The sequence below is a fragment of the Hyperoodon ampullatus genome (genome assembly GCF_949752795.1).
Source record: "Hyperoodon ampullatus genome assembly, chromosome: 1".
NCBI classification, from domain to species: domain Eukaryota; kingdom Metazoa; phylum Chordata; class Mammalia; order Artiodactyla; family Ziphiidae; genus Hyperoodon; species Hyperoodon ampullatus.
This window is the reverse complement of record NC_136914.1, coordinates 229,900,164-229,923,445: the sequence shown is the minus strand read 5'-3', so window position 1 is coordinate 229,923,445 and position 23,282 is coordinate 229,900,164. Positions and strand designations below refer to the sequence as shown.

Sequence of the window (23,282 nt, the reverse complement as noted above, 5' to 3'; positions counted from 1 at the left end):
AACTGCGTTTCTGGTATTTATCCAAAGGAACTGAAAACGTATGTCCACATAAAACCAGTACACGGATGTTTGTAATAGCTTTATTCAACAACTGCCAAACTTGGAAGCAACCAAAATGTCCTTCCGTAGATGAGTGGATAAACTGTGGTACAACCAGGAAATGTAACATTATTCAGTGCTAAAAATAAATGAGCTATCAAGCCATGAAAAGACACAGAGGAAACTTAAAAGGATGTTAACAAGTGCAAGAAGCCAATCTAAAAAACCTACATAACACGGTTCTAACTATATGACATTCTCTAATAGGCAAAACTATGCGGACAGTAAAAATACCAGTGGTTGCCAAGGGCTATGAATTACAGAAGGATGAACAGAAGGAGCACAGAGGATTCTTAGGGCAGTAAAACCACTCTGTATGACTATAATGGTGAATACATATCATTACACATTTGTCCAAACCCATAAAAAGTACAGTACCAAGAGTGAATTATAATGTAAACCAAGGACTTTGGGTAATAATGATATGTCTGTGTAGGTTCATGAATTGTAACAAATGAATACCTGATACTGATTATGGGGAGGCAGCATCTGGGGGCAGAGAGTACACTGGAAATCACTGTAACTTCTGCTCAGTTTTGCTGGGAACCTAAAACTGCTATAAAAAAATAAAGGTCTATTTAAAAAATGTGCAAAGAGGATATACAAATGGCCCATACACACATAAAAACATGCTCAACATCGCTAGTCATTAGAGAAAAGCAAATCAAAAGCACAATGAGATATCGTCTTATGCCCATAAGGATGTGGCTCTTAATTAAAAAACAAAACAAAACAGGAAAGGACAAGTGTTGGCAAGAACATGAGGAAACCGGAACCGTGTGCACTGCCGGCGGGAACGTAAAAGAGCGCAGCCACCATGGAAGACAACATGGTGATGCCTGAACAAATTAAATACAGAATTACAACGTGATCCTACAACTTTACTTCTGGGTGTATAAGAAACAAAGTAAAAGCGGGAACTAGAAAAGATATGTCTACACACATGGTCATAGCAGCATTATCCTTTATAGCCTAAACGTCGAAGTAACCCATAAAACCATTGATGGATTAATGGATAAATAAAACGTGGACATACATATAATGGTAATATTATTGAGGCTTTATAAGGAAGTGAATTTTGACATGCTACAATATGGATAAACCTTGAAGACACTACACTAGGTGAAATAAGTCAATCACTTAAGGACTGCATGATTCCACTTATATGAGGTTCTTAGTCATCAACTTCATAGACACAGAGATTAGAGTGGCTGCTGCCAGGGGCTGGGGGAGGGGAGAATAGGGAGTTAGGGTTTAATGAGTAAAGTTTTTTTGTTTTTTTTTTGTTTTTGGCTGCGTTGGGTCTTCAGTGCTGCGTGCGGGCTTTCTCTAGTTGTGGTGAGTGGTAGCTACTCTCTGTTGCGCTGCACGGGCTTCTCACTGCAGTGGTTTCTCTTGTTGCAGAGCATGGGAGAAGGTGCTCAGGCCTCAGTAGTTGCAGCATGCGGGCTTCAGTAGTTATGGCGCATGGGCTTAGTTGCTCCGTGGCATGTGGGATCTTCCTGGACCAGGGATTGAACCTGTGTCTCCTGCATTGGCAGGCAGATTCTTAACCACTACGCCACCAGGGAAGTCCCGAGTAAAGTTTTATCTGGGGAGGATGAATCTGGATATTCTTAGTGGTGATGATTACACAACAGTGTGCATAAACTAAATGTACTACGAGTACTGAATTGTACTCTTAAAAATGGTGAAATTGCCAATATTAGCTTATGTATATTTTATCACAATAAAAAAAATTAACCAACATTAGGAGAGTTCTGCTCCATAGTCATAGTTATGAATAATGCACACATTCACTTCTCCCTATTCATTTTTAAGTGATTCACTGAAATAGCAGAAGAATTAAATAGTCTTTAACAGGGTTTGGAAAAAGGTCGTTTTTGAACTAGCAATACGCAATTATATCATAATAAAAGCGATAGAATCGCGACAAATTTATATAAATGAAAGTTAAAAATTACAAAAATCTGTAACCCTTGTTTTTAGACTTTGTGTAACTTTGTCCTGACCCTTGTTCACAATATGTCTGAATAACTCCTGAATTCTTTCTCCCACTGGACTCCTAAGGCTGTCACCACACATGCTGGCCAGTAGCACAGCTCGAGGGGAATCTAACCAGATCACAGCAAACACATCCTTCAGGTTTTGCCAAGGATGACAATTCCAACATAAGAAAGAAAGTTACTGCGTTTGTTAGTGAGCAACAATGCAGACATCAGATGAAATTAAAAGCACAAACAGAAGTAGCAGGACTTTACCTGAGATGAGATTAAAGCTGAGAGAGAGGGAGGGGTCCAGGAGAAATCCCATTTTGGTGGTCTGACTCACTGGCTGGATGAAAGCAGTATCATATGTATGGGAAGAAAGAAGAATGTGGTTTTCATTTTGGATTTGTTGAGCTTGTGGTACCTTCTGGATAGCTACAAGAAAGCATTCAACAAGGAGCTGAACCTATGGTCTAAAGGTAGGGAAGAGGCCCAAGCTGGAGAGAAACAGGACTGTCAAATCACAGAGGGCCAAACAGGTCAAGGAGAACTGCAGAGTGTGAAGAGTGGGGCCCACGTTTCAACACTTGGATGAGCAACGTCCAGGAGCAGAAGAAAAAGACAGAAGCATTCGGGAATAAACCATCAGAGGCCACAACAGAAGCTAATGGACAAGAATTTCCAGGAGATCATGGACAGTGGCTTCAATATGGCAGAAGGTTCAAGTAAGGCAAAGACTACAACATATTCATTGAACCTAACTATAATTTAGGTTATTGGCAAGCTTGAGAAGAAATGAATTAAGGCCATGTTGAGTAGGTTAAGCTGCAAAAGAGCAGTGGAAACATTTGCCAGAAAATATAACCTTGAACAGTCTGCTATACAACCTGCATACATAGACTAGCTGAGAGAAATGAGTTATTTAAAGGACCTGCAGGGCCCGTGAGCCATGGCCGCTGAGCCTGCGCGTCCGGAGTCTGTGCTCTGCAACAGGAGAGGCCACAACAGTGAGAGGCCCGTGTACCGCAAAAAAATGAATGAATAAATAAATAAATAAATAAAGGACCTGCAGTCAATTCAATCCTCCAGACATTCCACGTTTTATCCATGCATCAAGTAGGGCCTTCCAAAAGCTGTCTGGGACCACACTCTTTTAGCAACTCCAGAAAAACCTGATTAAGCAAGTTCTGCTTCAGCACTAGGTAAGCGTCACCATCGCAGAATGCATGAAGTGTTTATTTCCAGACTGGCAGTGAAACACTGTCCACTCCATCATCTATGTGACCAATTAAGACACTGTTCAGACATCTGTGCATGCAAGTTCTCATGTCTCAAGGGAACGTAGCATGCTTTCTTCTAAGGGCCCATTCTGATCAGAGAACAGTTGTACCTGTGTTTTTGCCATTGCACTCACCTTGGACCACTCTAAAGTCATATTATGTGCCTATATCCACATGCCACCTTTACCTTGTTTATGTATATTGCCCTGAAGCTGAATCTTACTCAGTTTTACTTTTCCATTTTACTTTAAGGACCCTCATAAAGCTCATATAGTAAAATATAAAACAAGTTGAGGAAAAAAAACAACTCACCAGAGATGTATTCATTTCCTGCTGTTCTTAGAAACCCACAGAGGACTCTGGAAATAGAGCTGGGAGAGAAGGTGAATGGAGGGGCATCAATTTACATTTTTAAAAATGCTGATTTAAATAATGGTTGTTGCTTTATTTAAACAATGGTTGCTTCTCTGATTTAAACAATGGCTGCTTCTCCGTATTTCCCTGTGAAGTTCCCTACAACTGATGTGGGCTCTGCCATTTGACCTGCTTTGGTTAAAAGGACATAGGATACAGCAGAAACTAACACGACACTGTAAAACAATTATACTCTGAAAAAGATATTAAAAAAAAATAAGGACATATGATGCAAACACAGATGAAAAGCACTTTCCACTACAGCTTGCCTTCTGGGGCTAGCCTGTTAGGGACACATGGTTTAGCCAACAGCCAGCACAAACCACCAAAAAAGTAAATGAAGTCATCTTAAATCAAACAGCCTCAGTCAGGGCACCAGATGACTACAGCTTCATTTGTGAACCAGACAACACTAACATAGGAACTGACCAACTAAACCTAGCCCCAAAATGCTGAACCACAGACCTAGAGATTGTCATACTGAGTGAAGTAAGTCAGACAAAGACAAACATCATATGATATTGCTTACATGTAGAATCTAAAAAAATGGTACAAATGAACCTATTTACAATACAGAAATACAGTCCCAGATGTAGAAAACAAACTTATGGTTACCAAGGGGAAAAGGAGGGGGGGAGGAATAAATTGGGAGATTGGGATTGACATATACATACTACCATATATAAAAGACATAACTAATAAGAACCTACTGAAGGCACAGGGAACTCTACTCAATACTCTGTAATGACCTATACGGGAATAGAATCTAAAAAAGAGTGGATATATGTATAACTGATTCACTTTGCTGTACAGCAGAAACTAACACAACATTGTAAATCAACTATGCATCAATAAAATTTAAAAAAGTAAAAACAAAAAATTTTAAAAACCCAAAATGCTAAACTTTGAGCAAATCTTTTTTTAATATATTTGTTTATTTATTTATTTTTGGCCGCGTTGGGTCTTCGTTGCTGCGCACCGGCTTTCTCTAGTTGCAGTGAGCGGGGGATACGCTTCGTTGCAGTGTGTGGGCTTCTCATTGTGGTGACTTCTCTTTGTTGTGGAGCACAGGCTCTAGGCGCATGGGCGTCAGTAGTTGTGACACGTGGGCTCAGTAGTTGTGGCTCACAGGCTCTAGAGCGAAGGCTCAGTAGTTGTGGCACACGGGCTTAGCTGCTCCATGGCATGTGGGATCTTCCCGGACCAGGGCTCGAATCCGTGTCCCCTGCACTGGCAGGCAGATTCTCAACCACTGTACCAGCAGGGAAACCCCCAATGTTTTTTTATTACTTTTTATTTTTGAAGTCAGTAAATTTGGGTTGGTTCATTACTGAGCAAATGCTAAATGATATGTGTAAGTCCCCAAACTCAATGTTTTTAACAAAATTACCTGGGGAAAAAAGTCTTACATTACATGCTGAAATACAATCAACAGAACTTCACAACCACATGTAGAACTTCTGAAAGGAAAACAAATGTCACCCGGATGGACCTCAGTAAGGTTGTTGCAAATAAGAGACCACATGAATTTTAAAAAGCAATTGTGTGCAGACCAGAAAACTATGTTTTAACTTTTTTACACCATAACATGAGTCTGTTAATTTTATGGGGGCATATGCTGTGTTTTATTTACATTTTTAAAAAATCAGTTTGGAGCCAATTAGAGTGAAGTGTGATTCACTCTAATTTTCCCATTTTAAACAGTGGAAATAGGCTTCTGTTATTGTGCTGTGGAATTTATGATTATCAAGAACAGATTTCTGATGTTAAGTGGGAAACACTTGTATTATTAGTCCCCGGAGCTCACTTAGTCCACAGAAAGAATTAGGGAAAATAAGATAGGCATGTTTAAGTCAAGGTCTTCTAAAAATTATTTGTTCTTAAGTTGACTGCATTTCTCAAAAATGGTGTCAAAAGTAAACGTGTTTGACTTAATGGTGGCAGAGTGGATAATATTATCCAAAAGTCAAGATGCCTGATGTATACAAAAAATCACGTGAGCCTGGCACATCACTCATGTCCTCAAATCCTTTTTCCTCTCCTCCACCCACACCCTGCTCACTCCCCAATCTTTCTCATAAGGCAGACATACCCTGACAAACCCTTCCTGAACTAACAGAAAGAACTGCTAGGAAGAGCGAGCATCAGCATACCTCTAGATACCAAACTTGACGGTATAATAGGCTTGAGAGAGTTCAGATAACAGAAACAGTGGGAGTAGAATGAAGGAATGGGAATATTTAGGGAGCACCATAGACAGATTCTCTCAGCTGTGACAGGTTATCCCTCCACCCCAGACCACACCCTCGGGACCTCTCCAATAAGTAACATTTCTTTTGGTCTCTACCTACCCCTCTCAGCCTAGCTCAGGTCTCCTTCTGAAAGTCGATTCGGACCTCCCATTATCACCCAGTCTTTGACAACTTCGGGAGGAAGCAGCGTCACCCATATCTCGTTCACTCTGCACTGAAGCATCAATAACTGCTTGGCCATGCAAAGCTAGAATCTTCTCTTTTCTGTGACTTCTGCCTCTGCTCTGAAGCGCTAATAAGCGGGTTCAGGTTTCAGGGTTTGTCTTTGGTTCACAGGGCGCCTCCCCTTCGTGCTTCATAATAACTACCTTGTTCCAAAGAAAAGGGGTCAGTCATTCAGAGCCCAACGATCCCCCCTGGCACTCACGGTCCCTAGAAGCTAGGACTTATGTAAACTGTAAACGAAACCTGGTGCTCAGCAGGCTACACAGCGCAGGAGGGGACCTGACACTTCACCTGCTGAAAAGACTCCGAGAGACCCCAGTAACAACTACCACATAGTAAGACTCCTTCATGCACTTCACACTGATTTCTCCGGCAATCGGGGGCAACTCGCTAGTCCTTAAGGCGCTCGCGTCACAGGTGAGCAAACCGAGTGTCACAGAGCTTAATGACATCGCCCGGGAGGCTTGCTTCGGCGGCACAGCTGGACAGTGCACGCAGCCCGCAGCCCACCCACGCTCGCTCGCGTGGTCTGCAGACCCGCCCCGGCCTCACAGTCACCTTGGACTCCACCCCCAGGTCGCGAAGCCTCCGGAGGCGGGTGCCCGGCTGTCCGCAGTGCACCGTCTTCTGACCAAGCAACACTCGAAGCACGGCCCGAGCCGGCCCTTTCCAGCCCTGGACCAGCGGGTCCTAAGGCCACAATCGCCTCCCGGCCCCTGCCCAGGCCGCGGCTCGTACCTGCGCCTCAGGCCGCGCCGCTCACACCCGCCGACCTTTACGCTCCCACCGACTGGAGCAGCATCCCCGCCCCGCCCTGCGTCCCCGCGCCGCGGCCGCCTTCCACCCTTGCACCCACCTTCAGGGACCCAGAATCCCAGCCAGCACGCGAGCGCAGCTGCCGTAGGGCGGTGGGGCCCGGAAGTTCCGGACGGAAGAGGGTGAGGTGGGCGGGACCGCACACGCGCAGGAGAAACCCGGAAGACTCCATCCCAGAGGCGCCTGCGCGTCCTTGCGTGGGGAGAGTGCGTGCGTGTCCCACACGCGTCTCCGTCCGTAGGCGCCGTCGGGGAACGTTTTGTGTATCGAGGGGTAATGGGTCTTACTGCCCTGAGCCCCGGATGTGATGGATGAGACTGTGTCTCGACCCACGTGCAACCACGTGGAATTCTGGTTTGTTATTAAGTCCTAGTTTAAGAAGCTGAAAGAGATGTTGTGAGACGAATGGGTAAATTCTTATGGGGGCCGAGAATCCGATGATACTATAAGTTAGCTTTAATGTTTTTGTTTCCTATAATGGCATTGCGGTTATGGATCCCACGTCCTTTCTTTTCTTTTTTTTTTTTTAACACTTGCATACTACAGCATGAATCGTGAAATATCACAATGCCTGTCCTTATTAAAGTACTTAAACCAATATTGCGACTGTTGTGACTTTGTTAAATTAACAGTTTAAGTGTATATCCTGTGTGCGCGATGGTAAACCACTGTCAACAAAGACCACAAGGAAACGTGAAATAGAAAATTTTATTACACGTAGGTCTGTCTATGCATGCCTGTATGTGCCACAGAGGAGTTCAAGGCAGGCGGTGTGGATGGGAAAGGGACAGGGCATGCTGCTTGGGAGGGCTCTGGGACATTGCAATGGTCGCAATGTGACATAGTGATAAAAGTCCTGTAACCCTTTGTTCTGGCAATGCTGGCCCTTAGAGTTTATCTTGTTCTTTGTCCTTGGAGTGCCAAATTTCCCCCTCTCTTTATTTATAGGGACAATCCTTTGGCCCTGTTGGACACCCTGCTCATGTCTACCTATCTGCCTAGCTCCTTCTCAGGCCTTCAGGAACCCTTTTTGTTAGGAGAAGAGGCAGGGGCGTCGTAGGGGCCCTGGGTTCCTGATGCCTGCTCTCTGTCAGAGTATTCCTAGAGAGGGGGTGGGGGCTCCATGGAATGTGATGGAGGCTTGTTCAAGTGTTGTCTGGGTGTTGACTGGCCGGTATTCTTGTCACCTTACCATCTGGAGGTTCATTTGTTGTATTCTAGAAGAGACAAACTTAGCAAGGAAGTTAAAAATGCATGGCCTGAAGATAAATAGAGTAGGAAGGCTGCTATAGGACCTAGAAGAGGAGTTAGCCAAGAGAACCAGGACCAGATATTAGTCTTGAAATCCCACCAGTCGAATCCCTCTGAGGCTCCCTTCATATAAAACCCTTTAGCTGTTTCCATAATATTCCAAAGTTTAGTTTGAATTTTGCCCAACTGGTTGACAAAAAAACAGCAATCTTCCTTTAACATTGCACAGGTCCCACCTTGTTTAGCCGTTGGTAAGTATAAAGCTCTCCTATTCTGTAAAACCACTGCTGCTAGAGAATTTATTTGTTCTTGTAGAGTGTTAATTTGAGCTGCTGGGTAGGCAATCTGTTGTGTAAGTTCAAGAAAAAGCTGTCGGGCAGTGAAAATAAAGTTTAAAAGTCCAGATGAGCCTGTTTCTATCCCAATGATAATCTCTAGGACTGATATTACAGTGAGGGCTGCCCGCTTTTGTTTACGTGATTGAGAGTATAAGGGAAGTGGGATGCTGTCATTTATAAGGGTAATATTAGGAATAATGTATGCAAGGGTACAGGTCCCCATCCAGTTGGCTGGAAGGCATAAATAGGCATTGGATCCACAAAGGAAATAGGTGCGATTTGTAGGGGCTGGGCAGACGTCTAAAGTGATGTTGAAGTAGGGTTTTCCTAAATGGGTGCGGGAATGTTCTATGCCCTCACAGGTAGTAGCTAAAGTCATTCCAGCTAAAGGAGAGAGGCAAACAACCTTTGAGGGATGAGAGGAAAAGTTATAAGCCCAGTTGAAAGAAGGAATAGTAAGTTTTCACCCAATGTCATAATCCTCAGGTATCTTGAGTTTTTTGCAGTCTTCTTGCTTAATATTTGAGGGTTGGAACCAAAAATTGTGGTTCTGTTAGGGACAACTTGGGGATGGGGTGGACTTTAGCTAGAGTAGTCTTCGTGGTGGCTGTTAAGGCCATATTTACTGGTGTAAATGATAAAGTCGCTTTAAGTTTTGTTAAAAGGTCCCAGCCTAACAGGTGTAGGACAGGCCAGGAGGACTAGGAAAGAGTGTGTGAATAAAGTATTTTCAAGAGACAGGGTAAGGGAGGTGTAAAATGGCCGTAAGAGGGTTGTCCGTCTATCCCTGTTAGGAGGATCGAGGAACGGCGAGTGGGACCAGAGAAGGAGGTCAGAGCTGAATAAGTAGCCCCAGTGTCAATCAGACACTGATAGTAGCCCCTGCCACATCCAGGGTTACCCGGGGCTCCTCCAGTCTTATGGAGAACATAGGGGCCTGGAGGTTGAGCCCCAGGCACCTTAAGTCGTCCGCATCCAGGAGCCCCAGATCCAGAGCACAGTCCGCTTCTCCTTCCTGATGGTCACTTACCACCGACAGGGGAAATTGGCCTTGACTTTGGCCCAGGGGGCCGGGACCCGAAATACCCTGGAAGTTGGGTGGTCATGCTGTTGGCCTACCTGCTTGAGGACGGAAGGGACAACTCCTTTTCCAATGGCCCTTTTGGTGACAGTAAGGGCATGGGGTATGGGGTGGCAGGGTGCAGCATTTCCAGACAGTGTGCCCCTGCTGACTGCACTGGTAGTAGGTCAGCAGTGGTCTTTGAGAAGGAGAGGGGATTCCTGTAGGTCCCTGTTGTGGGGGACTGAGCAATGGCAACGGCCATGTATTGAGCGAGTCGCTTTAATTTTTCCTCCTCTCTCACTTCTCGCCCATTCCTGGAAATTTCCTCCCTGTTGCTGAAGATCTTAAAGGCCGTGTCAAGTAGGACAAAGAGTGGAGTTTGCGGGCCCTGTTCTAGTTTTTGCAATTTTTGTCTGATATCGGGGGATGCTTGGCTTATAAAATGAACTGCAAGTATGGCCTGACTTTCAATGATCCAAAGAGGATCATTCTCAGGCTTTAAGGTCTTGTCATTTGCTCTGCTAGGTTTTGGATTTGCTTGGGACCTGACACCCTTTCCTTCTTTCTAATCTGTGAATGTTACCTAACATGGTAGATGGGACTTTGAATATGTGATAGGGTAAGGATCCTGAGAAGGGGAGGGATTCCAGGGTTATCTGTGTGAGCTCGATGTTATCACAGGACCTTATAAGTGAGAAGCAGGAAGGTCAGTGAGAGCTGGAAGATGCTGCACTGCTGGCTGTGAAAACTTACTCACTTTACTAAGGAACATGGGGCTTATATGCTGCACAGTGTTCCAAAGCTCTGCATCTTACCCGTTCAGCCCTCACACTCTATGCTGTGGAGAGGGGCTGCTGACATGCCCATTTTACTGATGGGGAAGTCAAAGCAGGAAGTCTGGGCATACAGTGGGTTTCCTGGTGTGTGCCCTCTGGGTGGAAACAGGGTTCTTGTCCCAAATTCTTCTTCTGTTTCACAACATTGAGGCTTAGTTCACAGAGCTGATTAATGATTTCCTCGTTTCTGCCTCATTCTGCACTAGGGTCCCCATATCCTTATGAGTTCCCCTTCCAGGCACAAAGACTTAAGAGATAATAAGAGATCTCTATGCTGACTTTTCAGACATATTTTAATCTTAAAATATAGCACAGGATAACGCTATTAGTGAGCCCAAAGGGATGACTTCACATCCTAGGGAAGGATGTCAGGGGACACATTCAGGACATGGCTAACAAATCCTCCGAAGGTATATTATTTTTATTTTTTCCAAACAGCAAAATAGTGTCTGTACTCCTTTTTGTGAGTCCTTTACAGGAGATGCTGACTCTGGTGACTGGGTAGCTCTACTTTCGCAGAAGAGTTTAGTTTAACCTACACTGATATGTTCTTACTTCTCATGGTTTCTAGGAACTCCAACACAAACTAAGTCATAGTTTGCTTTAATTACTTTAATTAGTTTGACACAATCTTTTATGGACTTTGTTTCAAATTCTATCTGAAGAATGTGCTTGGCCTGGAAAGCAGCCTCTCTGGCCCAGTTGGTTCCCTGTGGAGCCCTGGCTAGCCTTGCTGAGGGGGTGCAGGGAAGCAGGAGGCCTCCAGGCCAGCATCAAGGGACCCGCGGTCTACAGAGAACGTGTGCCTCACACTTGTGAGCGGGGAATGACACAGAGTTTGTAATGGGGAGGGACCTTGGCAAACCCAATTGTGATGGGGCTGAGGTCAATATCCATGGGGTCTACTAGCGACTTCAAGTTAAAGTGCTGCAGGATGGAGGCCAAGAGCAGGAACAGTTCCATGCGAGCCAGGCCTTCTCCAACACACACCCGCTTTCCTGGAGGGGACAACAGCACTAAGACCCCGCCCTGGGCGAGACAGCAGGGGCAGAGCTGGGTGGGAGGAGACTGTGCATCAACAGCCACCCGAAGCAGAATTGACCCCCGTCTGCCTGTTGAAAGGGAGCCCAGAGTGGATTTCAGTGTAAGAGTATCAGCGACAGGTGTGCTCAGGGACCAGCCTTCACACAGCCTCAACCACCAGGACTCAGCTGCATGAACCTGTGTTAGGTTGGGAGAATGGGCTCTGCCCAGTGCTCAGCCTGATGTCCTACAGGAAAGAAGAGCGGCCCCAGGTGGAAGCCAAAGCTCTCGTGTTGGTGTTAAAGTTATCGAGTTGGCTTCAGGTCTTCCATCATACCCACACCAAGGTCAGGCCCTGGAAAGGCAGCCAAGGGCTGGAAAGGTTAGATGGTCCTATGATGAGTCCAGGTAACCAAACGTTAAAATTTGCTTAGTAACCCTTGTTTAAAATTATGGAGAGTCAGGTAATATAGTTTTGAAAGATTTTCACTAAGTTCTATTAAATGAAGAGCTTTAGCACTGAATGAAGTGAAGTATCTAAGGAAAAAAGAACTCGTCTCAACTCATTCCCAGGACTTCTGGTGAGAAGATGTCATTTAACCTCTCTGAACAGGGAAGAACACACTTGGGTCATGTTGCGGACAGAAATCAGGGACACGATGCTGATCACACATGGAACAGCAGGAATTAGGGACAATCCCCAGGGAAGGTGCTACACATGACCTCTTCTTACCTGTGGAAAATGGCTTGAAATGGTCACTGTACTTGAACTTTCCATTTTCATTCAGAAAGTGCTCTGGCTTAAACTTCTCTGGTTCAGGGAATTCTTGGCTGTCATACAAGAGGGAGTCCAGTGTCGGAATTATGACTGTGCCCTGGAAGGAACAGAGGCTGCCTTGGTCAGTCAAGTTAACACAACACAGGCTTTCACCTGGGAGCCAGCAGTTGAATTTTACGTTAGACAAGATGGTATGTTCCCAACCCGGGAAGGTGTTGGCCTGAGGGCAGACAGAGAGCAGGTGGAGGTCACGACCAAATGACAATGACAGCTCTCATCTTTTCAGGGAAGTAGCTCCTCGGACCTACTCATCCAGGGCTGGATGTTACTGTTGTTGTCTGTTTCTGCTGCTGGAACACACCTCAACCCCAGGCACCATCTGAGGAGCCCCTTTCCCAGATTGCCTCCATTTCTGTGGTCACCAGGTCCCCACAAGGCCTGCTGGGGGAGCAGCACTCTGCAGGGTAGGGATGCTGGCCCAGCCCCCAGTGTTCAGCCGCATCTGCCAAGAGGAGGTGTCCTTGGTCCCCGTCCTGTTCCCTGGCAGGTGGCTGATCTGCAGGGTGGTGCTCAGGGGTGCACTGCAGGCTCACATCTGACCTTGGGGATGACGTATCCTCTGAACACTGTGTCCCGGGTTGCTTCGTGGGACAGGTTGGAGGGAATGATGTCAATGAATCGCTGAATCTCATGCACCACGGCATCCAGGTAGGGCATATCCAGCCTGTCCTTGATGGCAGGGATTCGGCTTGGCCCAATCACCCTGTCAATTTCTTCATGAAGTTTCTCTGCCAAGATATGCATGGAATAAATGCGTGAGTCCAGGCTGGCGACACATTCATGCTCCCATCCATATACCCAGTAGATGCTCATGGAGCTTTGGATTATTGGATAATTCATCTACATGCGTCAGTAAGAACAGGGCTCAGCGAGGTTAGAGACCGTCTACAGCATTTATGCAGCTGTTTATTTATGGCCTCCATTACCTTAGCTGGTCATGGCTAGTCCCGTTCTGGTCTTCATGCCAGGAGTAGAGAATAAGAAAGGGTCTTGGGGATCTCTAGTTGGAGGGAAACTCTGTGTTAATGGTTACCCCAGGCTGGTTTGTTGCAGGCTTGTAAGGAGTATGGAGGCGAATGGAGACCGGAAACTACATGCACGCTGTGCTCCTGAGCAGCCTCTGGCAGTTGCTTGGCCTCTCTGGGTTTGAGGTTGCCCATGGGCCTTGTAATCTGTTGAGTGCACTGCAAAGCCCCTGCAGCATGGTGACTGAGTAACAATTTTAAACACATGTAACAAGATGGATGGTATGCTGATATCTACTAGATGGTAAATATAAGAAGTAATGCACAGGGATCTCACATAGCAGTCCAGGGATACTGTGGAGTTTGGGGTGGGTGGAACGCAGGGAGGCGAGGAGGGGCCTGGGCTGGCTCTGCAACCTGCTTTCTTTCCAAGAGCTCTGAGCCAGGACTGAAAAATGTCAACACATGTTAAATTTGGCAATGGATGTGTGGGTGTCAGTCATATTTACTTTCTTTTTCTCTGTATTGGAAATTCCTCATAGTCCATAATTAAAACAGTCTTGGAGTCTGTGGCTCCCCTAGTACAGAGTGGTCAGAAGTTCCCTCAGAACTGCCACAGACCCGTGGAGCCTTCACTCCCTGGACCTCCGGCTCTTTCGCCTCACCTTTCTGTCAGGTAGAAAAGCAAAGGCTTTGGAGTCGGACCAGGTCTGACCCTGGACAGGTCACATATACACATTCCTAGGGGAAGTAACCTCATGCCCTTTCCATCAGCCCTCAAGAATACAGTGTATTAAAGGGCGAATCCCCATACCCGGCACACAGCAGGAGCTAAATTATCATCATTAGCAGCAGCCAGCATGGCTCAGGTCGTGAGGAGCTCCTTGCCGTGGGGACCCCCCCACCCCAGCTCTGTGCCCAGCCCAGTGAAGGGCGGGGGCTCCAGGCCTGAGCACCGCCGGGGAGGGCACCCTGGCCCCAGGCGACGGCTCCTTTGCCTCCTCTTTCCTTGGAGGTTGGCACCGATTGGCCTGTGGATATATGGTGTTGCTCACATCGCCTCCACTGGCCCATGTGGGTGATTCTAGCACCTCGTGCTCTGTGCATGCAGCCCCCAAAGCCATGCCTGATCCACCCTGGGTCCCACCCGGTCCAGTGCTAGGGAGGAGCCCCGGGAGGGAAGGCTGGGTCCAGGGCAGCAGGCAGACTTGCGGTGCTTTTCCTGGGGTTCCTCCTCTGAGGCCCACTCTTCCAGCCGGGTGAGACATGCCAGGAGGCCTTGCTCCTGCCCCCTCCTCCCTCTCAGCTCTGCCTGGAAGGCTGGGTCTGACTCAGGGGCGATGTGCACATTTTTTCTCTGTCATAAATAGATCATGGCCTGGAGTGGATGCAGAGAGCATATGGCATTTCTCCACTGGGCTTTCTTCCTGCAATCTGGGGTTTGTCAGTGGGTGTGGGAGGGCTGAGTGCCGGGGCCTGTCATGTACAAGAACACTTCCCCTAAAGCATTCATCCAGCAATCCCAGTGTCACAGCTGCAAGGGTTAACAAGCAGTGCCAGTCCCCGTTTTGCCGACGGGAAGCTGAAGCCTAAATGCTCCAGGCTGACCGTGCAGGTGCGAGGGCCACATGATCCGGTGTCCTTGCCTGTCACTTGTCCTACCTTCGACCTCCGGGTATTTCATGAGAATCAGGAGCCCGTATCTCAGGGTGGTGCTGGTGGTCTCTGTCCCTGCAAAGAGCAGGTCAGCCACGGTCACAGCAATGTTTTCCAAGGTGTACACAGGGTCTGTACTGTGTTTTTCCTGCAATGTGAGAGATAGGGCCTCAATACAAGGAGGTCTTCAGGTGGATGAGAAAGAGACCCTGTGTCCCTCAGCAGAAGAGCACCTGGCAGCCCCGCCAGCTCCACAGGGGGCCCATCCTGCACAGACACCATCGTCTCCATTGCAAGGCTAGGGAACAGAGGCTCCCAGAAAACCGACCACGGATGGGACTGTGCCCTCACCTGGCTGTGGGGTCCGTGCTCCTTCTATGGCACCGAGGGCCCTCCTGGGCGTGGGGCTCCCCCTGGCCCTGTGCCACGACCTCCAGCAGCTCAGGGCTGAGCTGTGGGGCCTCTGCAGGGCTGCCCTCGGCCTCATTCCGCCCCACGGCCGCTGCCTTAGGTCCCAGGAGGCAGGAAAGTCACAGGGGAGCTGGGCATAGGGTGGGAGGTGGGAGGGGTGGGAGGAGGCCCAAGTGATGGAGGAGACTCTCAGACACCCAAGGCAGTCTTCCAGGAAACCAGGTGTGGAGCTCATGTGTGGCTCTAGAGCCATATGTGATGCCAAGGAAAGAAGAGAAGCTTGACTGATTTGGGTGGGCGACCCAGAGGGGTGCCAGAGAGGTGGTGCTGGGAAGGTCTGGGCCCCTTTGAGTTCGTGCACGATGTGGGGGTTATATGCTGCTGAGGAACACTGAGGGCCTCTCCCCAGATGAGATGTGGTCATTAGTCAGTTGATCAGAAGCGGTTAAGAGGCTGGGCTGGAGGAAGCCAACGTGAGGGTCCCACTCACCCAGTCCCACAGCCCCTGATGGCTTCCCCAAGAAAGGCCATCCTGTTGGCCGGCACAGTGGACAGTACAGTGGAGCATAGGGCGGCCAGGCAGGCTGGCTGTGTGTCGACGTGTGGTGGTCACGCTCAAGCCTGTGTATTTGTATAAAACTAAGAGCATCAGAATGTACACAATGTGGGCAGTGTGGACACTGCAATGCAGGTCATAATATAAATCTGGAAAATGCACCCTGCCCCCAAAACCCCATCTCCTAATGGCTGAGGGCTCGGCTCCGCCTGGTCTGGAAGCTGCGAGCTGTGAGGGTACCTTCTGCATTTCCATCAGCATGGTGTCAGTGAAGTCTCGGGGGCAGCTGGGCTCCAGCGACTTCTGGTGGTCCTTCACTCCTTCTAGAGCATACTCTTTTATTTCAGACACATTTTTCATTAGTTTTCTATGGCTTCCAGGCAGGTAACGTATGTAGCCTGGGAAATTATTATAAAGCTAGAGAGAGAGTGAGGGAGGGAGAGAATTTTCTTACTATATATATATATTTTTTTTTCTGGATGCAATAGCATTTGGTGTACTAGGCTGGCAACCTTCTCCAAACCTGAATTTATGGCTGTCACTATTGTATTATTTAGAATATTTTGGCTGAAAGTATCTTTCTGGGCACCACTCTACGAGGTCGTGTGAGTTCCGTGGTGGGAATGTGAGCACATAGGCAGAGGTACCGTGTGTCTGGTGAGGACTCATTTTAAAGAGTGAAATGGTTAAGTGTCCTGAGGTTAGCAAGGGGGAAAGGTGGACCCCATGGAAGTGTCCAGAAGGAGTGTTCAGGCTCTCTAGTCTTGTGTGTCTGTCTGTCCACACACAAGTGCCCCTTCTTATCCTTTCCCTGCTGTAAACCCTCGACTGAAGCCGGGTGCAGACCAGGCAAGAGGGAGGAACGTGCTTCACCTGGATCCAGGGGGTACTGAGCAGGTAGAAGTTCTCATTGAACAGACTCAGCATCTTCAGAGCCGCCTTGTCATTGTAGTCAAAGCGTTTGTGGAAGAGGATGTCGGAGATGACGTTGTAGGGCGCGAAGCCGATGACAAAGGTGGGGTCGAAGGGCTGGCCTGGAAAACAGGGGAGCCATCAGGGCGCTTCGCTCGTGGGTGTGGCAGGAGGGCCGTTTCCAGGGCTTGTGAAGAGACACCCTAGGACTGTGAGAATTCTCGGGAGGTGGTGACTGTGAGCCACTTGGGTTTTCTCCACTTCTCAGTTATTCAGGACACACCAGCTGCACCCTCGATGACCACGCCCGCTCCCTGTGTTACAGAGGAAACTGGCTTGTGAAGTGGTGTCTGGGGATAACATGGGGAGCTGCCTTGTCGTCAGGGGCCATGGGGCCCAGGCCAGGCTGTACGCACCATGGGTCTTCCGGAGCGCCCCCAGCAGGAGCTGGGCCTCCCTCTGGATCCGCTGCTCATTGCCCTGTTTCCCCATCCCGAAGTCACGGAGGGTGGTCAGGGAGAACCGCCGGGTGTCCTGCCAGGTCGGTCCATTATTGAAAATAATCCCTAAGGAAGAGGGAGCAGCAGGCTGTCACTGCAGACTCTCCTCTCAGGAGAAAGGGGCAGGAGTGATGGGCGCCCGGCGCTCTGCTCTGCGTGGGAGGGACCGAGGGGCCGCACTGACCGGCGCAGTGACAGATGCTTGGGTTTGGAGAGAAGCCATTGGGGTCGGCTGGCTCTCTCCGTTGCCCCTGTAAGCTCTGCAACCACCAGCCTGCTTGCTTTCCCCACTCTGCCTTGTGTCCTCTCCACAGGAGGGAAACCACACCTGACCACTGAGAAAAACCTCTGCCTCTTTCCTGTTTACTGACGAATTTCCTTGAAGCCATTCTGTTTCCAATGATTTTTTACCCTCACTCTATAGACACCTCAGCTCGCACTCCGTGGCTTCACAGCAAGTCCTTACTAAAATCTGAGGTCACAGGGCCCCCGGACCACGGAGACCTCCGGATCCGGGAAGATCTTGATCTGGTTCCCTCCTGCATGTGGAGGCCTGAGGAAAGCCATGGCCCCGGACATTCCAGAAGGAAGTCTGGCTGGACCTGAGAGGTATAGCTGAGGAGGGCTTCATTCTACCCCAAAAGGACACCTGGACGGCCTACAGGGGAAGCACAAGGCAGGGGTGGGAGCAGAGGGATGTGACCCAAGGAGGCTGCCATGGAGTCAAGCCCGGGGATGGACAGCATGACCACTGATGGGTGTGTGGGCACCGAGGAGACCCATTTACAGGTGCCGTTCACCAGGTTAAAAGCACAGGTGACACTGAGTTCAGGGTCCTGTGTTCAGGTGTCCTGGTGCCGATTCCTGTGGGACATTGCATAACAGGCCAAGTGGATGCTGGGTACATGGCACAGCAGCCCAAGAGGGAACCTAGGGGAGGGATGGTCCAAACTCGCGGGTGTCTATGCCATCAGCCCGGCCAGGCCTCGGGCAGCTCCAGCCTTCCAAGTTACTGACCCAGGACACAGGACGGACAAGCAAGGGGTGGCAGGGACCAGGGAGTGTGTGCTGAGGAGGCCAGAGGACAGAACAGAGGCTGTGCCCCTAGCCCTGAGGACCAGAGAAGCCGGAAGGAGGGCAGGAGGAGAGATGCTGGGGGACCATCCTGCACGGCATGTGATGGGGGGAAGAGGTGGTTGGGGAGGGAGGGGCAGAGGCGCAGGTGATTTTAAAATGTTCCGGCGAGAACTGTGTAGACAGAACAGATGGAAGACACCGAAAACTGTGAGAAGAGACAGACAGAGACAGACAGAGACAGAGACGGAGAGCGAAAGAGACAGAGTCAGAGAGACAGAGAAGGAGGGAGGAAGAGACAGAACCCAGAGGCGCGCCATCGTTTGGGATCCAAACGGGCTGAAGCGGGGCAACAAATCTCCTCTCCCAGAGCTCTGTGAAGACTGACTGAAAGGACGGGCGCGGCCCCCTCGGCACCTTAATACGCAGCCGCTGCCCCGCACGATGGTAATCTCCAACGTCCACATCATTATTCCTGGGGACGGTCCAGGGCCTGGCTGAGGTCCAGGGGCAGCCCTGGGCCATGTGGGACGTACAGAAACAGCACCTTGGAGCCCTCGGGCAGGAGGCAGGCAAGCCCCTCGTGTCCCACCTGCAGGATGTGGATGCCGGCCCCTGCCTGACTGCTCTCAGGGGCCCAGGACTCGGACCAGGGCTGGCAGGTAAAGGGTCCCCAGAGCCAGGATGGAGCTCCTTGACCCCAGAACTCCTGCCCTCCTGGCTCCCTCCTCCAGTAAGTCTCCTCTTGTGTTAATGACAAAGATTAGGGTGGTTAATTTTGCTTTGAGCCGCCGCCAATAACAAACCCACCCACAATATCTAAGAGGGACAATCAAATGCCATTGGTTGTGGCAGGACATAACCTCAGAAATGTCGACTGGAAAAATAAGGCAAGAAGCCCGTACACAACTGTAAACACATCAATTTGAAAATTCTACATAAAATGAATAAAAGTTTTCTAGAGGCTCATCAGCAAAGTTGACTCAGGAAGAGCTAGAGGCTTCCAAGTTTTGCTGGGTTGGTGGGACACTGTTTCCTTCTCATCTGCTTTGGATCTCAAACACCAGTGAGCAAATGATAAAGGCCAAGCAGGTGAGGTTGGAGGACAGCAGGTGGGGCAGGGAGCTTTCAGAGCTGAGAGGTGGGGGAGGGGCGCCCCCACCCAGGCTCCAGGACCTCCTTGGAGACGCGGAAGATGGAGTCTGAAGTCAGGAGTCTGGAAAACACTCAGATAAAGACCAGTTAGACCCCACCCCGCCCCTGCCCCGCCCAGGCCTCCTCCACCTGCAGGAGGGGAACTCGGGGCTCTGGAGACACCGGAGGGGGGAGGGGCAGAGGAAAGAGGTGAGGCTGGGGAGACGGGGTCACTGGGAGGTCTCAACACCCCCTTCCTGGTCTAAGAACAGCCCCAGGTAGGACATCGGGAGGCCCCCTCGATGGAGAAGCGGGGTGCCCATAGTAGGTGAGGGGCCCTCGGTGGATGGAGCCCCAACACCACGAGTAGTTGAAGCTGTGAGTGGAAAGAGCTCCCAGGGGAGACTGAGGGCCCAGGGAGGCGGGAAGGTCTGCGTGGGGAGGCCCGGCCCAGCCGTCAGGAGCAGCTCCCTGTGTCCTATTTCTCTATGAACACGTCTGTCCTGATGGTCGGAGGGTGGGTGCTCCAGGTCTTGTCCACTCTGGGTCCATCAAATGGCACAGAGCAATGACTGAGTGGGTGAATGCACCAGCCTTCACCTGAGTTGTCTGCGATCGCTTCACCTTTCTGTCTTTAGCACGTTGTTACTGTTATTTCAGTACCTCCCCCCAACATCTTCCCCCACCCCACATGCACCCCCCCCCCCCAAGTAGGACGCACCTTTGTCCTGGTGCACCTGGAACGCGGGGGTTTCTCCTCTGCCAGAAAACTCATTCCTGTAGTCAAGCAGGACCTCCTTCACGGCCTTGTAGCCGTGCAGGACCACGAAGCGTCGTGAGCCCAGGTACAGGGTGAACACAGGGCCGAAACGCTCTGCCAGCTGCGGAGACCACCAGGCTGGGGAGTGAGCCACCGTGGACATGGGGAAGGTGCCTCGCTTTAAAGTGCCCCCCAAGGTCGCTGTTGTTGGCCAGGAGAACCCAGAGTGATCTGGGGAAGACCTCCCCAGAGGCTTCTTCTGCCGGGAGCGCATCCAGCGCACGGCGCACCTGGGTATGCCTAGCTGCCCTCCCTCCGGGGAACAAGTAACTGGGAGGGCCGATTCCCCTGGTTCCCCCTGAGGCCTCTTTGCCCATATCCGCCCCACCACCCCCCGTCTGCTGTCCCCAGTCAAGGTCCCGGACCCCAGGACGCTACTGGAGGCCCCGGAGCCATACTGTTCAGAGGCCCACGAGCACGTCTTCCTCTGCCGGAAGCTCGTCAACGCCTTTCAGAGCGGCTCTGTGCCCCGTGGCGCTCTTTTATTAACTCATTTAATAGACTCATTAACGCGTTTCGTTTTTAGATTTGTTAGCGTAGTGGGATTTGTGGGGTGGGGGTGGGGGGTCAAACACTTCACGTTCCCCCTGTTCTTTGGCATCTACGGGGAGCTGCAGGTCGACACGCAGCCAGTGCGTCTGGTCTCAGTGCGCGTCCCTCCTTGCATCCCGGTGGCAAACAGCAGCAGCCCCGGCCACACTGCCCTGGCCAAGCCACCCAACGACAGCACGGCAGTTAACGCTTTGCTCAAGCGAGGGCCTTCGGGGCCAGCCATGGCCAAGGCCCACTGTGCTCCGTCCCCAAGCTATAACACTAGCTAAATATTTTGAATATCACTCTTGGGTGCTACTGGTAATTCAGCTAATTCATAGCAAGCTGGTATTGAATTACAATTTGTCTGAGAGTGAATTGAATGCACACATATTACATCTAATTCCTGAAAGCTCCTCCCTCAAATCAACAATATTTCTCTTACCCTGGTGAAGGATTTGGGAATATTCTTAATTTCCAACTGGAAAATGTTCCCAACGATGGGCAGTGGGAAAGGGCCAGGGGGCAGTTTCCAGTTGCTGTAAATGTGTTTCCAGATGGAGATGAGCAGCAGGGTGGCCATCCACACCAGCAGGGCGACCATGATGCCCAGGGCGGCCATGGTGCCTTCTGGGGATCTGCCGACTCATGCGGACGCTCTTGGGGAGAGGCAAAGCTTTTATAATGCATCCTTGAGAAGGAGGGTGACCAGCCAGCCAATGTCACCTTCCTTTTCCTCTGGACCAAGATATTAGTTTATTATTAGCTGCTGTTGGCCATCATTTCAAAGGCTGATCCCTTCAGTGTTTGCCGCTTAGAACTCCATCCAGACACCCACCTGGCCACGCCTGGGCTCTGCCAGCACTGGCTACTGACACCTGCACCAATGTCAGTAAACTTGGCATCCAGGGGAGCTCCACCAACCCACACATCAGAACATGGGGTGATGGCCTGTCCTCCCTTTGACACTGGTTGGGCAAGAAGGAGTACGGTCCTGTTTACATGGGTTTGTTTGGGGTAGGATTTACGTAAGGCAACATCAATTATGTGCTGACAGTCTCCATGGCAGAGTGCCTGATCTCCTGGTTCAGGTCTCACCTCTGAGCAGGTTTGTCTGAGCAGCCCCAGTGGCACTGAATCACCAGCAGCCAAATTCATAGGCCAGAGAAGGAAAATTCAGCATCTGACATTTATTCCACTTTGTCAAATCAACTGGCAAATTCAGTAGAAGAAAAAAAAGAAAGAAAAAGAAAAGAGTTGACCAATTTTGAAAAACTTAACTACATTTTTAATGTAGAAAATTAGGGGATAATCACTGTTTAGAATCATTTCTTCAAATTAAAAAAAATACGTTAGGATTTTTATTGTGTTTGTTTAAATCAATGAACTATTTTGGTAGACTTTATGTTTTAAAATGTCTTATCTTGGTGCACAAAAATCACCTTCTGTATATTTACCTATGTAAAACCGAGGCTGCATTCCACATACTGAATTCTAACCCACTTTCCCTCCCAGTTTACTAGCAATGTGATTTTTCTGCGTCTAGACCTGCAGCCACGTCACTGGTGTTGGACTTGTTAACTTATTGTGCCATGTAGGGGTGTTGGCCTTGGCAGGAGTCTCGGGCCTGTTGTGTGCCCGTGAGCTGCTGGGCTGCAGGCCCTGCCAACTTGTGTGGGCTCTGGTCTTTCCTCCCAGGGGCTGGTGTGGGGCTGCAGGGTGCATTCCCCAGGATGGAGACTGAGCCACCTTGACCCCTCCTCTGCCCTCTTCTTCCACCCTGCCAGGCCTGCCAGACAGACATCCAGGTCCACGCGGCATTTTTCTTCTTGGTTTGTCCCTCTTGCTGGTGTTGAGGGTTGGGCAGGGTCAGCCTTCCCTGGGGCTCCAATTCAAGCCCTGACTGGTGGGCGTGAGGACAGCAGACGTTTGAGGCAGAGAAGGCCCTCTGCTCTCCCCCATTGGCCGAGAATAACTACATCTGGCAGCTTATCTGAGCGTGTGCGTCCTGCAAAGGGGCCCAAGGGCAGGCGCAGGTGAAACTAGACCTCACAGGGGTGCAGCCTGGGTGGTCTGGGGCCAGGCCCTACTATTCTAGGTGGTTACTTTTGCTTTGAGCCACCGCCAATAACAAACCCACCCACAATATCTAAGAGGGACAATCAAATGCCATTGGTTGTGGCAGGATATAACCTCAGAAATGTAGACTGGAAAAATAAGGCAAAAAGCCCATACACAACTGTAAAGACATCAATTTTGAAAATTCTACATAAAATGAATAAAAGTTTTCTAGAGGCTCA

At 49.5% G+C, this 23,282-nt stretch overlaps 2 protein-coding genes across 2 annotated transcripts in view; both read right to left on the bottom strand.

Moving 5' to 3' along the window:
* The window catches only part of LOC307058691 (zinc finger protein 717-like), a gene marked incomplete at both ends in the record, with an annotated part of 28,932 nt that extends 21,686 nt beyond the window's left edge, over positions 1 to 7,246 (bottom strand). The window contains 2 exons of the mRNA XM_079712286.1: positions 6,811 to 6,948; positions 7,046 to 7,246. Of these exons, the coding sequence (XP_079568412.1) occupies positions 6,811 to 6,948; positions 7,046 to 7,246 (339 nt within the window). The remainder of the gene's footprint in view (positions 1 to 6,810; positions 6,949 to 7,045) is intronic.
* Positions 7,247 to 11,369: 4,123 nt separating this feature from the next.
* CYP2E1 (cytochrome P450 family 2 subfamily E member 1) lies at positions 11,370 to 21,604 on the bottom strand (the record flags this gene model as incomplete). The annotated part of the gene is made up of 9 exons (XM_079701726.1): positions 11,370 to 11,560; positions 12,319 to 12,460; positions 12,964 to 13,151; positions 15,051 to 15,192; positions 16,252 to 16,428; positions 16,885 to 17,045; positions 17,340 to 17,489; positions 20,353 to 20,512; positions 21,428 to 21,604. The coding sequence occupies 9 exons, from the start codon at positions 21,602 to 21,604 to the stop codon at positions 11,370 to 11,372; spliced, it is 1,488 nt and encodes a 495-aa protein (XP_079557852.1).
* Positions 21,605 to 23,282: the final 1,678 nt, after the last annotated feature.